The following is a 22,073-nucleotide window of genomic DNA, read 5'->3' as shown; positions in this document are numbered from 1 at the left end:
GGGTATTTTTTATAAGCCCCGCATTTAAAGCTTCTATAAATTCTTCTGCCTGCTTCCAAACCAAAGTTACTGGTGACTATTAAACAGCCACCTTCTTCAGGGAGCCCAGAGGAGTTTGATCCAAGATGGCTCATACTAAATGCAACTGGAAGAAGGTCGGGGCTTTGTGGTGGGAAGGCATTAAATATACGTTGAAGCTTGATAGACCGTTTGAACACTTAAGTGTGGCAGATCAGGAATGAATGAGTAGAAAGGTGGTTGATACATATCAGAGGTAGAGACACAGAAGGCAGACAGAGAAAGAAAATAAAACAAAGGAAGATTATAGCTAGATAGATGATATTGTGTTTAATCAGATAAGCACTGACACCCCGGATGGTGGCAGAAAGTGGATAACAGCTATGGCCCACTCGGAAATTACAAAACTAGGTTTATTAAATATCATTGTTGATAACGTGACCTTATACTAGTTGCACCTGTCCATTATGGCGTGTTGCACCTGTCCAAAGCGTGACAAAGCATTGATCACTCCGATAACCATTCCCTAGTTCTGTGATCAGGACTCGGATGACGATGAAATGTCTTTAACACTGTAGCAACATCAGAGCCATTCAATCTTCCAGCACCCAAACTGCTTACAGAGCAGGTGAATACACCATCCAAAAAGTTTCAAGAAAAAGAGAAAGGCAGGATTAATGAAGCCATATATCAGCCAGAGAGATTTCTCAGAAAGCCTCTCTTCGACCAAACGAACTGGGAGCAGTAAAATGTTCTCCTTAAACCATCAAATTACAATAATAGTATTCGTCATCCTTAAGTGATCAAATGAGTTTTACAAGTTGATATTAAACAGATAAAAACCTATTGTAATTATCAAGCTCTTTGTTTATGATCCCAGTGAAAATGAAGTTGCTAATTGGAAAACAATAAACCTAAAATGCCTTTGAATTAATAGACAAGGTGGGTGAGGCAATATCTTTTACTGGAACAACTTCTGTTGGTGAGAGAGAGAAGCTTTCGAGTTTACACTGAGCTCTTCCTCAGGTCTGGGAAATAATGGATAATTTTGGATTAATGATAGAGATCAACAGGAGTATCTATAAGAAAGAAACTGTAGATTTGAATGTGCACTTTGGGTTTCAATCAGGGACATTTGCACAAGCCAAATGCTAGACTTGGGTGAGGATGGGGGTGGGGTGAAGGCTGAATGGGGTGGGGGGCTGGGTTTGTTCATTTTAAATATAAAGACACAAGGTGACTGAAGGCTGTATTGTAGCCATGTCCTTGCTAGATGAAATCTCAGTCAATTACTTCGAAAATCTGCAGCTTGGCTTCTTTTTATTCTTTACAGGTGAAAATTCAAACGTCTCTGTTGTTGGAGCCTGGTCCTTTCTTTCCTGAAACAAGGCACCCAACTGTTCTGATATTACCATTCAAAACCAGGTTCTGTGGCGAACCTCATTTGTGAATCTATTACAGAGATTAATAGATTATTTCTCCTTTTTCAACTAATTCTCAGTGGGCAAATTTAACCATATGGTAAGGAGAGAATTAGAATTTCATCACATTAGAGCAAAATGTAATGAAAAGAGTCCAACACCTGGGGCCATCTCGGAAAGACACAATTAAAAGGTTTTTAATGAAACCAGAGAAACCAAAAATTTCAGAGCCTTCAGTAATTCTGCCACACTGAATGATGCACTCGAGGTGTTGGGAAATATTGTTTTTACTGATGTCATAAGAATGAAAACCTGCCTCTAAATACCATGTGCTTTCAATGCGATTACAATAAAAGGAGAAAGGGCTGCTTGTCTCTATTATTAGAGCATCAGCAGGACACATTTTAGACAAGTACTTGTGTTTACACTTCAGTGTGAGAACCTGACTGTAAGGAAAGTGGGCCTTAAGGTGAAGCGTTTTAGCTAAAGCCTGGGAAATATAAATACATGGTGGATAATATTAATGAATTACATGATCTCAAGTTGATCTGATACATTCAGATGCACAAACTACCACCCATTTCTGAGTTAGGCAGGACCGTCCTTGTAAAGTATCCTTATTATAAGGAAGAAATCGCTAGAAAAAAAGTTGGTCATTCATTACTATTATTATTTGCCCCCAAATTAGTTTATTTTAAAGCTGATGCTTTTATTTGCATTGAAATGTGGGGGGTAATTACTATGAAGTAGCAAATCTGCGAGTGGAAAACTGTAAAGTTGGGGTGGGGGGAGAGAAAAGCAGCACCTTGCAGTTTGTTCTCAATTTGTTTTGAAAGGGAGAAAAACGATTGTCTTGTCCGAAGCCAAGGTGAACTTTTATGGCGAGTCAGCAAGGAGCAGCCTAGCTTTTGCTATTCCACGCGATCCCTTTCCACAGGGAGAGCTGAGTTCATGTAAACGGGGGTGGAGTGACTCTCTTGCTAAGTTAGCAGAAGTCTGCTCGCAGCACTTGGAGGAAAGCGCTCAAGTGGGCACCTCCGCAGTGCAGCTCTGTAATTTGCTGAAGGAGGCGAAGAACATCCTGAGCTCTAAGCAGGGCTTTTAGTGTGCTCATTGATGAGTGAAAGTCGCCACACATGTCAAGCTAAAGGCAGTTGTTGGGTTCCTAACAGGACACAACGTCTTGCAAACATATGCGTGAAGCTGTGTCTACAGATGGCAGGGAGAATAATGGAGCAGGCGCCTTTTATAAAGCTCTAGCTGCTGCCTGTCTTCAGACCTGGGAAATGAAACTCTTCAGACTCAGGGCCAGCTAGCGCCTGGGCTTGTTTGTTACCGCTTTAATCCTATTAATTAAAACGTTAACCTGATTGGGTAGAGAGCTCTGTCCCAACAGGCGAGTCTTCTTCATAATAACCTACTCGCCGAGCTAATGATGTAAAAGACTCCCCCGTCTGCGGCGGCTGCTGGGGCCGGAAATCTCTTGAAGGTGAAGCCAAGCAAGATAAACGGCGGACGAGGGGGCTGCTCGCAGCTCACAATGCCCGAGCGCATCCCCTGGTGAGAGCTCGCGGCCAGCAGAGAAGGCGACGCGGAGGAGCGCGAGGAGCCGGAGCAGGGCAGGTGCCGGCGGAGGAGCCCGGCGGGCAGCATGGAGCGGGCGCTGAGCCTAGCCGCGGACGAGGACTTGTTCCACAAGAGTCTCAGCGCCTCGGCCACGAGGATGGAGGCCGCCTTCCGCGCGCCCCCGGGGCTCGACCTGAGCCACCCGCGCGAGCGCCAGCCCTCGCCCCTCAGCTGCTTCGAGCCGGGCGAGGCGGAGGGGCTGCTGCAGCCCGGGGCGGCGCTGGGGGCCGGCGACCCCCTCGCGCTGCCGGCCGGCTCGGTGTGCGGCAAGTACGGCGAGAGCACCAGCCGCAGCTCGGTGGCGGAGAGCAGCGGCGGCGAGCAGAGCCCCGACGACGACAGCGACGGGCGCTGCGAGCTGGTGCTGCGCGGGGGAGACCCGCGGGCCGCCTCGCCCGGGGCGGGGGGCGCCGGGGGGGGCCTGAAGGCGGCCGAGGGCGGCTGCTCCAACAGCCACGGCCTGGGCGGGAGCAAGAAGTCGAAGGAGCAGAAGGCGCTGCGGCTCAACATCAACGCCCGCGAGCGGCGGCGGATGCACGACCTGAACGACGCGCTGGACGAGCTGCGGGCGGTGATCCCCTACGCGCACAGCCCCTCGGTGCGGAAGCTCTCCAAGATCGCCACGCTGCTGCTGGCCAAGAACTACATCCTCATGCAGGCGCAGGCTCTGGAGGAGATGCGGCGCCTGGTGGCTTATCTCAACCAGGGCCAGGCCATCTCGGCCGCCTCCCTGCCCAGCTCGGCGGCGGCAGCGGCGGCCGCGGCCGCCGCCTTGCACCCAGCCCTCGGTGCCTACGAGCAGGCGGCCGGCTACCCCTTCAGCGCCGGCCTGCCCCCTGCCAGCTCCTGCCCGGAGAAATGTGCCATTTTCAACAGCGTCTCCTCCAGCCTCTGCAAACAGTGCACGGAGAAGCCTTAAAGCCCCCGCCAGGCGCTTCAACCCGGGCAGGGCAAGGAGCTGGCAGGGAGGGACTCGGGGCAAGGACTTAGGCTAAATCCTCCGTTTCTCGTGGTTATTAGGCTTATGGGCTTTTTTCCTCCCTTTTTGGAAAGGGCTGCGGGTGGGCTTGGGGGCTTTCCTCGTGGAAGTGGTGACTTGATCGCAACCAAGACCTCAGCGAAGTAAAAAATCGCAAGTGTGTGTGTGTGTGTGTGGACACAAAGAGGCTGAGAAATAGCAGCTGGGGGAGGAAAAAGGAAGCCCCCCTCCCCGACTGATGTATTTAAATCCCGCTTACTGGGACTCGAGAACTCTGCCCCAGCGAGCTGAGGCCCGGGGGTGGCTGGCTGGGGTGCGGGTGGCGGGGGCTCCAGCTGCATGGTCACTGAGACAAATCAGAAGGGGCACTTGCAACCAATTCTTTTGATGCTGAGCCAGGCGCCAAACAAACTTGAAATGTAGACTTCTTATTTAAACGAAACCAAGAGACTGAACCATTGCTATGAAAGACTGACTTGTATTTTTTATTGTCTCTGAACTTTGATCCTGTGAAAATGCGCGAAGTTTTGGCGAGAGTGATTTAAAGAGAGAGAGAAACTAACACCCTACTCCGTGTGGCTGAAAGTATTGCATTTTTAAAACAAATATTTATGTGCACCTTGTTTCTTTCCACGTTGCAATGATGTATAAACAAGACATGATATTTATTTGTTCTTCTTTCAAGGACCCTTCCACGCCAACAATATTTATCATGTGTTAAGGTCACGGGTCTTATGTGCAGTTTTTTTTTAATGCTTCTAAAATTCTGTTTTATGGATTAACTTAAACTGTGTGCCAAGTGTTTAAAATGTTTATTTGCCAACAACGTATACGCAGAACTATTGCTGTATCGGAGCTGCTTAGGTTTATGAAAGGTCGTCTGGATTTTAAGTTGCATCATCCCTGTATTTAAATTGAGCTTTAATAAATTGCTTCAGTCCAAAAATCACAGGAAAGGTGTATTCTTAATTCTCAATTAACTGACTTTTTTTAAAAAGGGGATTCTTTGCATTATAAAGGGTAATAGCTATTTACTTTTACAAGGCATCAAAGCAATAGCTCCTATGAGGGGGGGAAAGGGAAACACTTGCCAAGTTCCTGTGTTCCCAGGCGCTGGGTTTTTTTGTTGTTTTTTTTTGTTTGTTTTTGTCCAAAGGTATAATTTAATTGCTCTATATGTAGATAAATTAATCTGACTGCGGATAATTATTTAAACTGAAATACTTTGGGCTGATTTACAGAACGCCTGACATCTATTTTTTTTTTTTTAATTTAAGGAAAAATAAAATAAGGAGAAGAGCAAAAAGTGGCTATTTACCCAAAGTGAGCTTTCAGTCTGAGTTTGCATGGCTGGGTGGCTGTCTCTGCCATTTGTAAATCCAAGATATTCTCCCTCCCCCCCTTCAAAAAGGAGTCCTGCTCTTTCCCACTACTTGCAGATAATACAAATTCGGACTGTCAGGTTGGATGGCAAAATAGGAGCGGTGATGGATCTGTTGGCAGGTCATGGATGTGTAAAGAGTGATATATTAAATAGGTCAATCAGATTATGACAGCAATGTACGATCGTTTGTATGTGTATCTATGTCGGAAAGAATCTTTATTAAAATATTTTCAACAAACTTTTTATTATGCTGTTCTTTGTACCAGGAAGGGGGGGAAGTATCCCCTTTCTCTCTCGCTTTGCGTGGGTGCCATACATACAAAAATAGCATGGCTCAGGGACTGTGGCATTCAAGTTCTTGACACAGATCCATTGTTGTTATTCACCTGTTTAATTGACACGGGGTTGACTCGTTGCAAGAAAGAGAAATGAAAGCAGTAGTGAGAGGCCGAGGAAGAGAGAGAAGAGCCCCCAAGTTTGTTTGTAGGCCGATTGAAGGCTCTCTTCACACTTCCAACCTGGAGATGAAACCTCAGTCTGGGAGGGAGCTAATGCTGAAAAGATGCAAGCTGTTAGGGTTTTGGTCTGTTCCCACATATGGCGGTGTTAACAAGAGTAACGGTCTGCAATTGCTTACAAGAGGAGGGGGAGAGAGAGACAGACACACACAGTTGGCTAGACGTTTTTTGGTTCTCTTTGCAGTTCCTTAAATTCCCTGGGAGCTTGAGCTCACAGTCCAAAAGCGGCTCGCTTTTCGCACCCGAAGAGCAGTCAGGCTCGATTATCAATGTCCGGAAACCCCAGTGCTGAAGTGACTATTGCCCGCGTTGGGCAGGCGGAGGGGTTCCGAGAGGGCGGCACTAGAGCTCTTCCCTTTGGACCCCAGCCCCACCACCAGCCAGGTTTCCTTGATGGGGTCGGGGTTATGTGTATGTGCCCGCTGCATCCAGTATGCTCCATTTACTGGCCCTGGGTAGTGCCAACGTCTAATGATAGCCCTAACTGGCATCCAGCGTGGTAGAAGGGGATACATATTTTCCGCTCCACTTCCCATCAAAGAGATTAATCAGAACCTGTAACTTTTCAGGAACCATAACTGCAAAGTGCCACGAAGCTGTGGGAAGGCAGCCCAGGCAGGGTGGGCAGCTCAGCCCCCAGGCGCAAGCAGAGCCGTCTCTCAGCATTTACTAGACAAAGCCTGGGTGCGTCTAATTATGATTATTAAAACAATTTCCATGACGATGTCTAATATTATGTTAATTTGAAAACAACTGTGTATGAAAACTGTCGACTATAATACCTAAATTCATTTAATGAAACACATCGTTAAGGCAATTAAACCTCCTGGATGTGATTAAGGAACATAATTACGACACTGTTCTGCGCCATAATTGGGTGTCTTTAATCAAGGGGTAAAGTGATCAGCAACACAGCCATTAGTTTGTATTGTTCTGTCTCTGCTGTCCATCATTCTGATTAGGAATTAACCACAGCTACCCGTCTGACTCTTTTGTGTGTGTGCGCGCATATTAACATCTTAGGCCACATTTGCTGCAAGAGTTACTGCTTCATATTTCTCATGACAAAGGCGCCTTCCTTGAAATATTCCCCTCGTAGGTGCGGCTGGCTTCTCAATTCTCGCTGGAACTCGTACCGCGTAACAAATTACCGAGTGGGAAAGGAAGATTCCCAGCAGTTTTAATAATTCCGTGTGGAAATGCTGTGATAATCTTTGCTATGGAAGGCAAAGTGAAGGCTGGGAGGGGGAATCAAAGGGTGGGGCCAAACTTTTTAAATAAGTCTAGCTTGTTCCTCTACTTTAATTCAAACACGTCCTAGGCTGGAAAACAGCTGCTCCGCACTAACAACCTGCCCTGATCGGAGCTCGCTACAGATCTAACTGACTCTGAGCTAGTTCCTGTGATCTGGGACATTCCTTGGAAGTGCCTTAACGTGCTGATGAGTGACCAAAAGTTTGCTAGAGAGCAGCGACTTGCTGCAACAGCCCCACTCCCCTAGGAGCGGTTCTCCCCAGGCATTCACTCGGGAAGCTTAAGTTGTCTGAAATTTGACATTTAAACGACCGAGCTGGCAGTTGAGATCAAAGCTAGTTCTGAGCCGCCAATGTCGCTACCGTTCCCTAACTGTGTGTACTCAGGTGCCGTCCTACTGGTTTCAATAAACGCTGTATTTTTTGCAGCGCAATCCTCCAAGACCCCCCACCCCCAGCTGCTTTTATCAGCTTGGTTTGCGCCAGTCTGAGTTAGCAGAGAGGATCAGCCGAGATGGCTCAGAAAACGCGTTTCAGTCGCGGCCAGCGCCTCCTGTCAGGGGGTGACTGATCTGACTTGATTTTTGTCGAGCCTGTGACAGTTTCCGAGGCGGTGCCGCTTTTAACACCTCTTGCCTATTCCCCTGTAATCAGCAGCGTCGCTGGGACCTGACACGGAACCGGTCTTACACATTGTCTCCGTCAGACCAGCGGTGTGCGCGCGCCTGGGGGATTTCCCCCATTCTTTCCTGCTGGATCCCAATAGGATCAGAACTGACCAGCCCCTGGAAGAGCTTGTGTCCGACACCCCGCCAAAACAAGCCCATTCAACCAGCCTTCTCCAAAACCACCCCTAAGCTTCGGTTGCCAAGCCAGACTCCCCCCGCCCTTTCCCCAGTTCTCATCCTGCGACTGTCCCAGCATGAGTGACATTGACTTTCCTAATGTAATGACTTATGAAAGATATAATCATGTGTTAAATTGAATCCTTCGTTTAACTGTTAATGGTGTGCTCTGGGCACATTTACGTATTAGATGCTATGGTAACTAATTACCGCTAGAAAAAGGGATCATACACTTTCTAGACTTTGACAAATAATTATGAGTGAGCACAGCCCGGCTGGCAGCAGTTGCAGCGGATCTGCTGGAATGAGTAAGTGACTAAATGAATGGGTAAGTGAACTTGTGTGCATGGAGGGGAAGAGATAATGAATAGTGGTCAAGTGAGTTTTCTTATTCAAACCTTTAATGAAAATGTGATTTAGGATTGGGGGGGGGAGGGGAATGCGGTGCTGCCTCTAAACGTAATTAAATTGCGCAACATAAACATCAGAAACATAAATAAGTTGGCTTTTAATTAAAATGCTGCCGTCAAAGTAAATTATCCACGTGCTAGGAAAGTGCAGCAATTAACACTTTTTTTAAAGCGGGTTGTTGGTAAAATAAATGAGCCACTAGTGCGTATGCTATCGCCAGGATCCTTTCTAACTGTGATTTCGCCCATTGCTAATACCCTCAGGGGCGATTTAAACTGGGCTTTTAATCAGATGGCAGAGCGAGTCACTGCCTGACAGGTACGTAACTTTAAAGGAAGTCAGTCGGCTCACGGCTCAGTTGCAGTATCGGGTTAATTGACAGGGGCTGGATTGTCTGACTTTGGTTCCCCTTTTTAAAACAAGATCGCCCGTTTTATATAAACATTAATTTAACAGATTGTCATGGAGAAGCGAAGCTGCTTCGCCGTTCAATGTGCAGCACGGATTCTTTAGATGCACTGTCCATACCGAGACTGCCACCGATTGCAGTCCGCTTTCCTTGTGCAGTGCAGCTAATTGTCCTGGGATTTGAGTTCCCCGAGGCTCATTACAGCTCCTCCTTCTCTCCAATCAGGTAGCTGGAAATGCCCCACTGGGATTTCCCCCTTAGTGCTCTCGCTCTCTTGGGGCAGGCGGATTTCCAGCTCCTGCACTCCCTGGAATTTGGCTTGTTAGTGTGGACAGAAGGGAAAATTATTTCGCGGTACTTCTTTCTTCCCTTAACGCTCCAGCAGTGCCAGGCAACACAGGGGCAGAAGCTCAAAGGAGAATATTTATTTCCTTTCCCTGAATCTTCACCTGTCCCGATCCTTCAGCGCTCCTTCCGAGAGACCCTCGTGGGCTCGAGTCGAACAACATTCACCAGAGTTTAATAATGGGCGCTCCCTTCCCATAGAAAATACTGATAATCGTTCATTCAGGCGTAGCAAGGGTTAAGCAGATCAGGTACCATCGCTTCACGCGGTAGACAAGCTGAAGTACACAGGATGCAGGAAGCGCTTTCTTAATTTGGCTTTTCCTTTACACTGAGGGGTAACTCGGAAACTAAGTATATTAGTCAGTGCTGTTGCTGAAGAAACACTGCAGCACATTTGCTAAGTGAGCAAAAGCTTGTGAGCTACAGCCCAGCCCCGTGGCTCTACAGAATAATGGCTAAAGATCAGCTCCATTTCAACATGCTAATAGAAATGCTTTCTAACGGCAAGTTTCAGAGTAACAGCCTTGTTAGTCTCTAAGGTGCCACAAGTACTCCTGTTCTTCTTTTTGCTTTCTAACGGGTTTACTTTAATTTACACGGGCTATCGTCATGCAGACTTTAAACGTTTCCCAAAGCCCGTACTCGCCCTTGTCCTCTCAGCCTGATTCAGAGACGGGTAATACAACATGAAATAAATGTATGATCTGTTTCAAGCATTTGACTGCTGTATTTTTAAATTCATATCTGCACATATAAGAACTGTGATCTGTGACTGATTTGAAAGCTATAGCAAAATGATGCATTGTAGATAAACCACCATTTCCTTATATAATTGTCACAGATTAAAATAGAAAAGAAAAATACATTTCTACTAGGGGCAAAACAAACATTAATGACACTCAAACTGCTAGAATTAGAATTAAATTAACCTCATCACACCTTAGAAAGGTATCAGTGGTTACCCAAAACAGTTATTATTTCTTCTAAGAAGTTTCAGAAGAAAGTTCACCATGGATTTTTACAAATCTTTATCATTTTTGAACGTTTTCTAATTTCCAAGTATCTCTATTTATGGCTAACTGCTCTTCTCTTTTATATCAAGATACATATTTAGGTCCAGGAATTCAGACATGCCAACAGACTGGCTAATTAGGAAACCCCATTTCTTTTATCCCACTCAAACAGTTACTGAAGAAGGTGGTGTTTTTAGGACTGTCTGGTCTCTCTCTCTCATTCTGAGGTCAGATGACTAAAAAGTAATTGGGGGTGTGTAATATTTTAATTCGAGGAAGTATTAAGTCATAACCCACAAGTGGAAATAAGTGCAAAGTACTATCCCTCTTGCAGCATTAAAATTTAATCAGTTAACACAAAGTTTAATACTAAATTCTATCATTTAAAAACATCAATTAAAATTAGTGGTGTTCTTGGACATATAGCCATGTTCTTAGAGTGACTTTTTAAAATATCTTGCTGCATTAAAAGTAAAAAGGTGTTCTCTCGCAAAACCAAGCGACATCAGGAGGCAATTAGTGTTTCTGCATTTCACAAATAGAATTCCTCTTCATAGGGTGATCTTCTAAGCTATTGCTCAATCAATGTCCATCCACTTTTCATGTACAAGTCTTTAATATCCTGACTCTTAAGTAAGTTATAGTTACAAATTTCTTCCTTTTCTGAAACTCTAGTTACACTGCTGTAAATATTTCATTTTTAGATGACCACTGAAAAATATTTACATACTGAATAGTGAATTAAATGGCCCACAAAACAAGAAAATAGAAATGGAAAGACTTCCTGACACTGAGGTTAACAACTAAACTATTTGAGGAGAGATGCAGTAGGTGGGATGAACTGATCAAAAATAAATCATTGCTATGTCTTAAGGTGTATATACTTACTGGATCTGTTAACTTGTACTTTCTCAACTCTGCTGTACTCTCAGTCATTACTGTTTTGGTAAGAAAATAACATGTATTGTGAACAATTTAGGTCAACTTTAATAAAAATTACAGCAAATCATTATTAAAACTTCTATTAAACTTTCAGAGGAATAGTTTATCAGTACAGATGAAACAAATTTGTTCAAACTTTTTATTTTGTTGTAAAGTAATGTTTGAAGGCAAGTGTATTTCTACTATTATAAATAATCACTTAGATAGTTGAGATTACATTGAAACACACTGCATAGCAAAAGCAATTACATAGAACTGTTTTATGATTAACTGATAAAGATCACATTGCATCCAACATTTAATTTTAATTCAGTCCTTGCAAATGAAAAATATGCAATTGTATGGTGAATGCTCCTATAGATGCAATGAAAGTTTCTTGCTACTTGTTCATTGCATTTTATACGTGAATATATACATTTCTTTAAAGAATCCAACTTTTCTAGAAGTGATACCTTTACCTAAAATTGTTGTAATTCTACTATTTTCTTGAGTTGTCACTCTATAGTCCTTATAAATATAAATTTAGCAGACTAAAATAACTGGCAGAAAAATACTCCAGTTACATTCTATTTCTTCTTAACCTTAAGTTTCTCTGTTGTCACAGTTAAAAATGTTATTTATCTGAATTGAGCATATATTGTGTAAAAGTGGTGTGCCAAGTAATTTTAAAGTATTGCACACAATTTAAATAACTTTAAGAAAGCATTTAGTGTCAAGACCAATAGTAGATAAAATACAGGACAATCAGCAACTAATTTTTCACTCACACAGCTAGTTTCTAGAACAGCAAGGATACTTCACTCAAAAATGTTAATTTAATAAAGTCCCAACCACTATGCCCTTTTTTCTTTACAAAGCGAGGTAAATGTTTTGAAAACATTATGTTATGCAAACTTATTTCTGAAATACAGCAAAGCTATGCAAGTCTGCTTTCTGCTAAATACATCTCCAAAAAAATCACACTGGCACGCCAAACTGTTAAAAATATGTATGCATTAAGAATCAAAAGACAATGTCCTCATCAATGTTTGACTTGCATATTAGAGAGCTAATTGAAGAATTCCAGCAACGACAAGTGATTCTTAGAAAAGCTAAGTTTCCTGGTACAAGGACATATGTTGCAAGATGTACAGCAGGGGTTCTCAAACTGGGGGGTGGGAACTCTCGAGGGGTCGTGAGGTTATTACATGGGGGATTGCGAACTGTCAGCCTCCACCCCAAACCCTGTTTGCCTCCAGCATTTATAATGGTGTTAAATATATAAAAAAGTGTTTTTAATTTATTAGGGGAGGTCACACTCAGAGACTTGCTATGTGAAAGGGGTCACCAATACAAAAGTTTGAGAACCACTGGTGTACAGCAACAGCCACATTTAATTTTTTAAATTTTTTATTAATGACCTATTAAGGTTGGAACATTTTACATTTTTTTCCTTAGTTTGTCATGCATTTTGCTGTACTCAGAGGTATATAGAAGTCAAAGACTGAGGGCCACATTTGGAAACGAGTTTAATGGTGGAGTTGCACCCACTCACACGACCTTTCAAGTTTGCCATAAACATTACAGAAATATTTCCTTCCTTTACTGTCTCTTCAGGACTGGTTTAAGATGGGCAAGATTAAATGGACTAAGTATTTTAACAAATGCACAAAGGTTATCATAATCTAACACTGACTCACCTTTTTTCTCTTTAAAAATATTTTTCATGGTCTGTGGTGACGACGCAGGAAACAGAACGCCAGGTTTGTTGGTAGCCAGAGAGCTTTACAAGCCTCTCGCAAAAAGCCCCCCAGGAAAACTTTTCCTGGGGTTTTTATTTCTCTCCTTACTTTGTTTACAACACTTCTTAGTGGTTACATTCCTGCGCATAGAAAAGCCAGGCAGTATACGTGCACATAAGATAACGAACCCATCTCTTGAGCGCGTGAACACCAGCTGCGAGGGTACAATCAAATCAGCCAAATAAGTTTCCCAAACATAGGCGCTAGAACAAGGTCACTCCTGCCTCATTGCCAAGGGAACAGTTTGCCGTTCTTCAAGGCTTGTGATTAGGGAGCAACACATTCCTACAATGGTCAAGTAACAGAATGCCATACTCTACATAAGTCAGTATTTTTTTAAAATGAAAGCAATAGCTGAGATCCTGCATAAAGAATGTACGTTCAGGTGTGGGGGACGGATGGACAAGGAAAGTCATTCAATATGCAAATAGATACATTCAATTTTATTGTATCTTTTGAAATACAAAATTCACATAAAGGGTCAGATTAGTAAAGTACATGAAGTTTCACTTTTCTTTGCTCAGAAATTCACAGATGTACCTTATTCAGTTTAAGACCCTTACTGATGGATATTAACTATTAAAGGAGAACCTAACTTTGTTCATCTATTTACAACATGTCAGTTTACGGAATTAAGAACAATTGACAATCTTTTCAGCATCCAAATATTCAGTAATAATGAAATAAACTATAATTTCTACTCCTACAAATGAAGTACAAAGATCAGTGATTACTAATAAAAAAATAACAATTCTGAGAGTAGTGTAATACAATATGGCTTAACGAAGTAAACTAAAGCACATTTCTTATGTAGTTTTTAGTACACTAAAGCCATTTATTATGTGGTATTTAGTACATTAAAGCACATTGCTAGAGACATGGCAATGTAGCCAAATCTAATTTACAAACAATTACACAACTATTCATATAATCATACATGGAAGCACCCCAATCCTTTCAATCAGGACTGTTCAATTGCTTACAAGGTTAAGTATTACCTATACATAACAATAAGGCTCACATTTTAGTGTTCACATTGGTTCATGAGGAGTTCACTTGTTAAAAAAATATTAACTTTAAAAGTCCGACAGTCTTCCAGTGGCTCCCAAAAGTGGCTGCACTGGAACTGAACTTTAATTTTATATTTAAAAAGATGAGCTACTGGGGCCTGGGACAGTGAGTTTTGGCAGCTGGCACAACCATGGGCAGTGTGTTCCTGCAAGAAGCTGTTGTTGATCAGCAGTTTCACTTTTTAAAAGGATTGGGCAGTGCACCTTTCTACCACAAAGGGGAGCAAAATTGAGATTCCAGTGGCTTGAGTGGCACCTGAATACCTCCCGGCCTGACATACGTAAGGAGGAGTCCTATCTAACCCTACTAGGTAGGTGGGAGGGATGGTCATGACATTGCAAGGCCTTTCAGGGAGGTAATGAATAGGGTTCAAAAGAGAGCAAAAAACATGACTTTTTAAAAGAAGGATTCATGGCAATTCCACATTGTACGCAATGAAATAGTCTGTACATATATGACCAGATATCCATTTTAGGGATCTAGTGACACTGAACACTACTCAAGGCCTGGTTTTTTGGTTTAGGTTCACACCAGAAACATTTGATGGGATTAGGGTGACCAGATGTCCCGATTTTATAGGGACAGTCCTGATTTTTGGGTCTTTTTCTTATATAGGCTCCTATTACCCCCTACCCCCGTCCCGATTTTTCACATTTGCTGTTTGGTCACCCTAGATGAGATTACAGCCTTGCACTGCTCCCTGTCTCATGCAACAATCACGGAACTCTAGCATTCCTGGGTGGCTTCATGACTGGCTAAAGCCACCTAGAATGTGTCAGAGTTAATCATGTGGGTGTGTCCACTTCAGGCCCACAGACTGTGGACTGACATGGTTCATGGGGGGAATGTGAGTCCTAAACTTTCACTCACCCACTCTGAACCCAAATGATCTGTTCTGGGTAGGCTTACTGACCTCAGACTCTGACTGATCCAGTGGGTGTCAGTTACAAAGAAATCTAATTGGACTGGCCATGGTCAATATGACCCAGTTTGCTGGGGGTTATGTCCAGTCAGTCTTCCTAATAAAGCATGATCCATAGAAACAGCTGGATGAAAGCCCCATCTCCTCAACTCTCACACATACTTCTTAGCAGGGCTTGACCCTACTAACATATGCAAGATGAGGTTTGCTCTTTGCAATGGATTGAAGTATGCGAGGCACTCTTATGAGAAGGCCACAATACTAGGTTGCGCCATTGCTAGGCATGGGTAGAAAGTCCGAGGATGGGATCTTACCAGGGGATGCCAGCACTGGACAGCCAGTGTTGGGCGTCTAGCCAAGACATCATCTAGATTCTCAATACAGCCTGGGTAGATCGGAGTCTGTTCAGCAGGGACTCTCGCTGCCTGGTTTAGGTTTGGTTATTTAACAAAAGGTAAGGCCAATTTTACCTCAAATCAAGTATTCAGTCCTGTTAGATGCAGAGCACCCTATACTCCTATTAAAGTGAGTAAATATGTAGAGCGTGCTCAGCACCTTGCAGGACTGTGCCTCAACTTCTTACTTGTGACCTGATGCTTTAAGATACAGCTGGGGATATAGATTTTTATTTGCTTGTTTGCACATACTTGTTTTATTTCTGAATAGATATTTATACTGACTGATCAGTGATTAATCTGAAACTAGTAATGTTTTTCATTCACTTTTGGCACTGTCCCAGTATGTCCTACTAAATTATTCTACAGCAAGTTATACTCTAATTCAAAATCCTAAAAGCACAGTATGAGTCAAAGAAGGTCTGATGGTTAAAACAAATACCTACTTTTATTTTCACAGTTGCTTCACATTTGTTTCAAAATGGAATGCCAACGAAAGATTGATCAGAATTGTGGCATGAGACATTTTACAGCTTACATTTAAGCAATAATGTCTATAGTCAACATTGTAATGATGTCAACATTTTCTCTCTCTCAATAAAACAGGTTCTAACGTCCAAGAGGATCGTGAGCGATGGCTGAATATATAATAGCTGCGATGTTTGCCTACAGAGTCACTACACTAGTAACTAACCTGAATATGAAAGGCTGTATATAAAAACAAATTTTATTCTATTGAGCTGGAGTATACAAGCAATAAACAGCTTTTGCAGTTGATTAAATGTTGAAGCAAAGTTAAGGCATTTAATCAACTGCAAAGCCCATTTAACATAAGTATACTCCAATACCATAGGTAGTATTGATATTATATATGAAGAGAAAATGTTCATTCAATATATCTCACAAAAACAATTTTCTTCCCAGAGGCCTGGGAGCTTAGATGTGCCAATCTTTGAAAGTCTTTCTAGTGATGCTGATTTGGAGTATATAGTTTACATGAATAATTAAATGGCCTCAGGCATAAACAACATATAATACTAATCCTTAATATTTACATAATGCTTTTCATCCATAGGTCTTTAAGTGCTTTAAAAGAGGGGAAAGATTTTCCCCATTTTAAAGATGAGGAAGACCGAGGCACAGAGAAATTAAGGCTTACTTTTAAAAAAAATGTCCACTAGCTTTGGTGCTCAATTGGATGGAGACACCTTTGGCCTACTTTTCAGATTTTTCAGAGCATCTGCAGCTTCCATGGAGGTCAAGTGAAGTTGTGGGTGCTCAGCATCTCCGAACACTAAGCCCTGGGTGCTGTCAATTTAGGGCACTTAAAAAAGGAGGCACTAAAAATGAATGAACGCTTGGGAATTTAGTTCTAAATTACTTGTTCAAAGAACACTGAGATAACTTTCCACAATTTCCTTTGTGTTCTTTGACTCTGCATGAGTCACTAATTACTACTCAGGCGTGTGTCTATAAATGGTTATGGGACAAATTTTGTCTCTGCTCCCATCCATGTAGCTAAAACCGTAAATTAGCTTTGCAACTACAGAGACCAATGCAAATCTGGTGTGGGACCGAGCAGAGGTTGGTTCCCCAAACTAGCAATTTATGTGCTGACATGGCTCTCCAACCTCTTTCCAGTCTAACTTCTATAAATGATAATTGTATGCTGGAGCACTTCTTCAGGGCAGGTACTGCTCACATGAAGTGACTTCTGGCTTTCTGGCCCTGTCTCCAGCTGGGGAGAGAAAAAAAGGGAATGAGGGGCCTACGATCTGCATGAGTACTCAGGAATGAGGAGCTTATTTATGAAGCAGAACCCTCGGGTCCCACTTACAACTAGCTCAGCTCTCCCTAACATCAGTCCACAGCTCATTTATATAGTTGTATGAGGTTACCACATAAGGCGAATGGCAAAGAGCAGGCTCGTAGCATCAGTAAGAAACTGTGTATAATTGATGTGGGGAGAATTTCCAGAATCTGTAGGATATGCATGAGGCTGAAGTTGTTAGCTTCTTGTACAACAGCAATATTCTTTAAGTACCACAAAATTATGTAGGCCACAGCTTTTAAATATGTAAAAGACTAGGGAAAAATGGCATTCATTAGAAGCCACCTCTCTGTAAATAAATCCTGCTTTTAGATTTCTAAAAAATTGTCTTAATCACACAGAGTTTCACTCAAATTCCTAGCACTTTAGAACCATCAGGAATGTGGAGTTAAAGAGTTGTGGGAAGTTATCTTAAACAGGAGTCAGTGATACAGACTACTTCACAATTTGTAGGTATAGTATTCTAGTTCTAAACACAGATTAAATGACACCATCAACTTGAAAATTAGTCATCTTTTTAAAAACAAGTTAAAAGTAGTTTTAGTATGAAACTTTTGTCCTTGAATCCTCCTGCCAATTTTTGTGGTTTTGCAATCATATTTTTCTAGAGTTTGAAAAGTTTCTTCTTTTGTGTGTGTGTGTGTGTGTGTGTGTGTGTGTGTGTGTGTGTGTGTGTGTGTGTGTGTGTGTGTGTGTGTGTGTGTGTGTGTGTGTGTGTGTGTGTGTGTGAGAAAGACAACAGGAGAAACTGGCAAATACAAAGTGATGTCAAATGCACAAAGTAAACAAGCCAAACAATTCTGTTTTCTTCTCTAATCTCTTTCAAGTGTAATACTCCAAAACATTACTGGTAATGCTAGTAGGCCGAAGTCTCATTTTTAAGATGATGGTGTCATTTTAAACAGGCTCACATTAAATATGAACTAATGTAGTGCTGTGGCTCAGATAAATCAGTAGACAGTATGGGCCTGATTCAAACCCTATTAAAGTCAACAAAAGCTTCCCACTGATTTTAATAGGGGTTTGAATCAGGCCCTATAACAGTAGTAGATTCAGGTTACTGATTCATATTGCATAAGTAACAAACTGTTGAATTTAAAAAGTACTCCTAAGCCAGTGAAATGATGCCAGGATGATAACAAGACACTCCTACAAGTCATAACCCCCTTAGCCTGTGATAAACCCCAGGTACCAGAGGTTGGATTTCTTAGGGAGCGGATGGCAGAAGGACCTATTCATTTGTTTTTCTATTTACATGAAAATAGCCATAACCAAGACAGGGGCAGCACCACTAGGTGAACAATTTACCAGTAAATGCATTTGATGGAATTGTTTATATTTTTGTTCCTGAAAAATACACAGAATATATTGATTGTGAAGAACAGTGTTCATGCTGTGTAATTTGAAATGGGGTGGAGGTTACTTTCTGTTTTTTGCGGGGTGGAGGGGAGGGATGAGAGGGATCTGAGGAGATACTCTCCATGGGAATTTAAAAGTTAGCTCCATTGATAGCAATTCACTCTCCTTTCCATTTGGCAGTATAATTTAAGAAAGGGCTCCCAGGAGCCCCATCCAGCACTTCATTGGGGTTGGTCTTCTAAACAAAAACACTAGTATTTTTCTCCAAGGCTTTTCTTTAGTGCAGGGATGCCTGGATGAAAGAGGGGCCAATGGAACACTCACTGTGCATCATAAATTTTGGGGGTCATCAAAGGTCACACTGGACCCTCCCAGAGTAAAATCCATCAGAGAGGAAAGTGGGCCCAGGAAACCAGCAAGACAGATTTTGCGCAGTTTTAGTGACTGCTGTGCTGAGGGGAAAGGGGCTTGGGGATGGTGGGAATAAAAAAAGTCCCCTTTCTCTGCCACCTGCTCTCCAGGTCCCCTTTATCCTTGGGCAGCATGTTTTCTTGAGCAGGTGTAATGGCACCTCCAGATGGGTCAACTGTCTGTGGGATTGCACCCAAGACCTTTACATCTCAACGGCTGAGCCTCTACGAGCTGAGTTAAAGGACCAGATATATTAGCACCAGGGCAGCAGAGGGGACAAAAATCTCTCATGTGGTCCAGCCACTAGAGGGGGACAGAGGCCCACATTGGGTTCATGTGGGTTACAAAGGCATGCGGCCACTGGCTACCCTGATTGCGATACTTCCCCCTCAGCAGAGAGGGTGTAGTGTGGAACGGCAGCTAATGACTTCTATTGGCTCAGGGTATTGTGCAGGCAGAGCCGGCTCCAGGCACAAGCTTACCAAGCAGGTGCTTGGGGCAGCCACTCCGGAGAGGGGCGGCACGTCCAGCTGTTCGGCGGCAATTCGGCGGACGGTCCCTCACTCCCACTCGGAGCGAAGGACCTCCCGCCGAATTGCCGCCGCAGATCACGATCGCGGCTTTTTTGTTTGTTTGTTTATTTGGCTGCTTGGAGCGGCCAAAACCCTGGAGCCAGCCCTGTGTGCAGGGTGAATGTCTCAGAGTTGCTGCTTTCTTCCATGCCCCCTTATTAATTTCCAGTCACTCCTGCTTTCGTGTCTGTGGAGGTGATCCTCCAGCCCTAAGACATTTAGCATTACTCTCTCTTCACTTAAACATACAGAAGTAGGAGAGAGATGAAAGCAGAACAGGAAAAAGCAAACATGTCTAAAAAGAAAATATGCAGCCAGGAAACAGCAAAAAAGTGAGATTAGTGGGAAGTCTGCAATAGGCAGTTTACTTTTCTAAAAAGACCTTATCTTGTAACGAAAGGCAATATCAGAGTCTGGCAAGAGGATACCAAGGCCCATACGACTGTTGTTGAGCCCTATGGGCTTATTTTCCACTAGTTCTATGTCAAAGTGAGCCAAGAATAAAATCAGAAACAGCTTCATTTCATTCATTGCAAAGAACCTGCCAGGACACATGCTGATTCCAGAGCCAAAAGGCATAAGAAAGTATTTCAGCTTTCTTCCCCCCTTGTAGAAGGTGGTTTTCTTCTTGCCATTCTCTATATAACGATCAAACTTATACACCTGAAAATAAAAGAGAGAGGGTGAAAATTAATGGAGCAGTTACATGAGCAGTTTCATTTGCAAGAGGGTGCTTCTAAAACCCTGAAGTAAGTTAAGAGCTAAGCCAAGGAACTGACAGCTTCCTCTTTTTAGTCTGTTCACTTAAAATGAGTTTTATGTACCCTCAAATTACCTCACTGCACATTAAGTGGCAGGGGCTGTTGTCTGGGTTGTTGGAAAAGGTGTGATGCCCCTTTAAGGGCTAGAGAGGGTGTTAATTGCTATGGCAGCTTCATAGCAGGTCAGCATGGGGACCCATTCCCACCAGGTGACTGGAAGAAAGAGGGGACTATTTATGTCCATGCCAGTGCAGGAAAAGCCTTCTTCTGTTCTAATTATGGGCATTTTGAGGCAGGGACAATGATCCTCAGGAAGAGGACAGTTTTTGTTTGTGAAGCATCCTATTCACCCAGGAGGCTAGATAAATTACTAGGAGAAAATTGATCTACTGCAACCCCCACATTCCCTCTCACGGTGTAGCTAGTTCAGGAACTAGCCCTGATAACTTACTATCTGTTTTCTTGTCAGTCGAAGATAGTTTCCATCTGTCTCATTTGTTCACACCTGACTTTCAATGGCTTGCTATGGAAGATGTGTGCAAAGCAGGCCACATGTTAATAAGTGACCGTAGTAGGAAGCGTTTTTCTAGAGTAAGTACTCTAGAATTTACTCCAATAAGTTTAGCTAGTATCTTAGGTCCCATAAATTTAACACCTTTCTGAAGACCTTTAATATCAGGGTCATCGTTAAGGGCTAACTTGAGTTTGTGAATGAAGGAGATGTGGCAATCCTAGCTCAGTCCATGGTGAATTAAACCACTTAAAAATAGTCATGTATGCTTTGAATGAAAATAACAAAACACTTGCTGCTTATGTTCACTCATTAGCACTTGGTCAGTTAGCATACATCTGCTATAGTGCAAGCTTTTGAAAGTTAGACTTGAACAAGCAATTCAGAAACCATCTCAGCTGATAGTAAAAAAATCATAGAAAGTTTACCAGGCAGGTTCCTGGTCAAGCCATACCATGGAGGAAAAAGTGGATTGATTAGCTCTTTGCCAGAAAGACAAAAGACACTGCAATATATCAATTTTCAATAAAAATACAAACATAATAATACTGTACATTTTCTGATTGCCTGTTCTATATGTCCTACGGAAAAATAAAATGACTGTTTCCATAATGCTCTTGAACATCAGTAAAAAACAGTGGTAGAGAGGCCTAGTCTTCTGACTACCAGAACCCCTGTTCTATCTATCAGATTAGAGGTTTTTAAACTGTGATCAGCAGGGCCTCCTGGCTGTCAGTAGACTATCTTGAGAAGCAAGCAGTGGAGGTGTATTGGGCTGGTCCATGAGAAGATCTGACTAGCATTTACTTAGGCTTTGAGGAGTGGGGAAACAGGTCACCAACACACAGTTACACTTATGTAATATGATGCCTAACCATAAGGTGTTAATTTCATCAGTGGCCTGAATTTAATATAAAAGTCTGAAGAGGTGAGTTTTTAATACTGAACTAATCCACAGAGCTACCTGTTTTCCCAGAAAACTTTTCCCACCCATTATATTCCCCAAATATATGACAAACCCAAGACTGTTCTTTAATAAAATTCAGTTTGCATCTCATATTCAATAGATGTGCACACTACAAATTCAAGAACACAACAGAAGTTATTTTTCCCCTTTTTGAGAGGGTCTCTGTGTTGAAATCAATGTACTCTGCAATGTACTGATAACTCATTCACCATCAAAATGATCAAGTATATAAACTAAAGCGATACTGTGAAAGCTGAGCAGATTTGATATTGAGAAAATATCCTCCATCTATGGAAACATGGTATCGCATTCGGACAATTACTTA

General features: G+C 42.6%; 2 protein-coding genes across 2 annotated transcripts in view; one reads left to right on the top strand and one right to left on the bottom strand.

Moving 5' to 3' along the window:
• The first annotated feature begins 2,346 nt into the window (after positions 1-2,346).
• BHLHE22 (basic helix-loop-helix family member e22) lies at positions 2,347-5,666 on the top strand. The gene has a single exon (XM_054017237.1). It carries the CDS (start codon positions 3,091-3,093, stop codon positions 3,982-3,984), a length of 894 nt encoding a protein of 297 aa, XP_053873212.1. The 5' UTR covers positions 2,347-3,090; the 3' UTR covers positions 3,985-5,666.
• Positions 5,667-13,370: 7,704 nt separating this feature from the next.
• LOC128831111 (cytochrome P450 7B1) overlaps positions 13,371-22,073 on the bottom strand; it is a 193,316-nt gene continuing 184,613 nt past the window's right edge. The window contains exon 6 of the mRNA XM_054017236.1: positions 13,371-20,172. Within this exon, the coding sequence (XP_053873211.1) occupies positions 19,882-20,172 (291 nt within the window). The 3' untranslated portion in view covers positions 13,371-19,881. The remainder of the gene's footprint in view (positions 20,173-22,073) is intronic.

Source organism: Malaclemys terrapin, chromosome 2, assembly GCF_027887155.1.
Source record: "Malaclemys terrapin pileata isolate rMalTer1 chromosome 2, rMalTer1.hap1, whole genome shotgun sequence".
In the NCBI taxonomy this organism is placed as follows: Eukaryota; Metazoa; Chordata; order Testudines; family Emydidae; genus Malaclemys; species Malaclemys terrapin.
Note: the sequence above shows the minus strand (reverse complement) of the source record. Positions and strands in the feature narration are given on the sequence as shown.

What these genes read in the sequence shown, in the direction of transcription:
- BHLHE22 (XM_054017237.1), top strand. Translation starts at nt 3,091, where the DNA reads ATGGAGCGGGCGCTGAGCCTAGCCGCGGACGAGGACTTGTTCCACAAG.